Source organism: Antrostomus carolinensis, unplaced genomic scaffold (assembly GCF_000700745.2).
Source record: "Antrostomus carolinensis isolate BGI_N321 unplaced genomic scaffold, ASM70074v2 scaffold7911, whole genome shotgun sequence".
Classification (NCBI taxonomy): Eukaryota; Metazoa; Chordata; class Aves; order Caprimulgiformes; family Caprimulgidae; genus Antrostomus; species Antrostomus carolinensis.
In genome coordinates this window covers 1373-1762 of record NW_010294758.1, presented here as the reverse complement: position 1 = coordinate 1762, position 390 = coordinate 1373, and the positions used below count along the sequence as shown (strand labels likewise).

Sequence of the window (390 nt, the reverse complement as noted above, 5' to 3'; positions counted from 1 at the left end):
GGACCAAACTAGCAGGGGAAGACCCAAAGACTCACTCTCTCTCAACTTTGCTTTCCAGACGGTCGCCTCAGATTCCAGCTCAATCAAAGACAAAGTGAAGTCGTCAGGTTTCTCCAAATAGACTTCAATGTAACTTTTGAGTTTCAAGAGAGAACCGTCCACAAATTCAATTTCCTATAAAACGTAAATATGTGAAAAAAAATAAATACTGAGCCAAACATTAACTAAAGAGGAGGTTATTTGGCAGCTGGCGCTGATCCAAGCCCAACTCCAATCTCCCCAGAGTTTTGCTGTTGACTTTGGCATCAGGATTTCATCCCAAAATTTGAGAGCTCTCAGAGGCGAATCACAGAATCCTAGAATGGTTTGGGTTGGAAGGGACCTTAAAGC

The 390-nt window shown here is 42.6% G+C and overlaps 1 protein-coding gene across 1 annotated transcript in view; it reads right to left on the bottom strand.

Annotated features, from left to right (window-relative positions):
- The window catches only part of LOC104532507 (uncharacterized), a gene marked incomplete at its 5' end in the record, with an annotated part of 4101 nt that overhangs the window by 2813 nt on the left and 898 nt on the right, over positions 1-390 (bottom strand). The window contains one exon of the mRNA XM_010177736.1: positions 36-174. Coding sequence (XP_010176038.1) covers positions 36-174 — 139 coding nt within the window. The remainder of the gene's footprint in view (positions 1-35; positions 175-390) is intronic.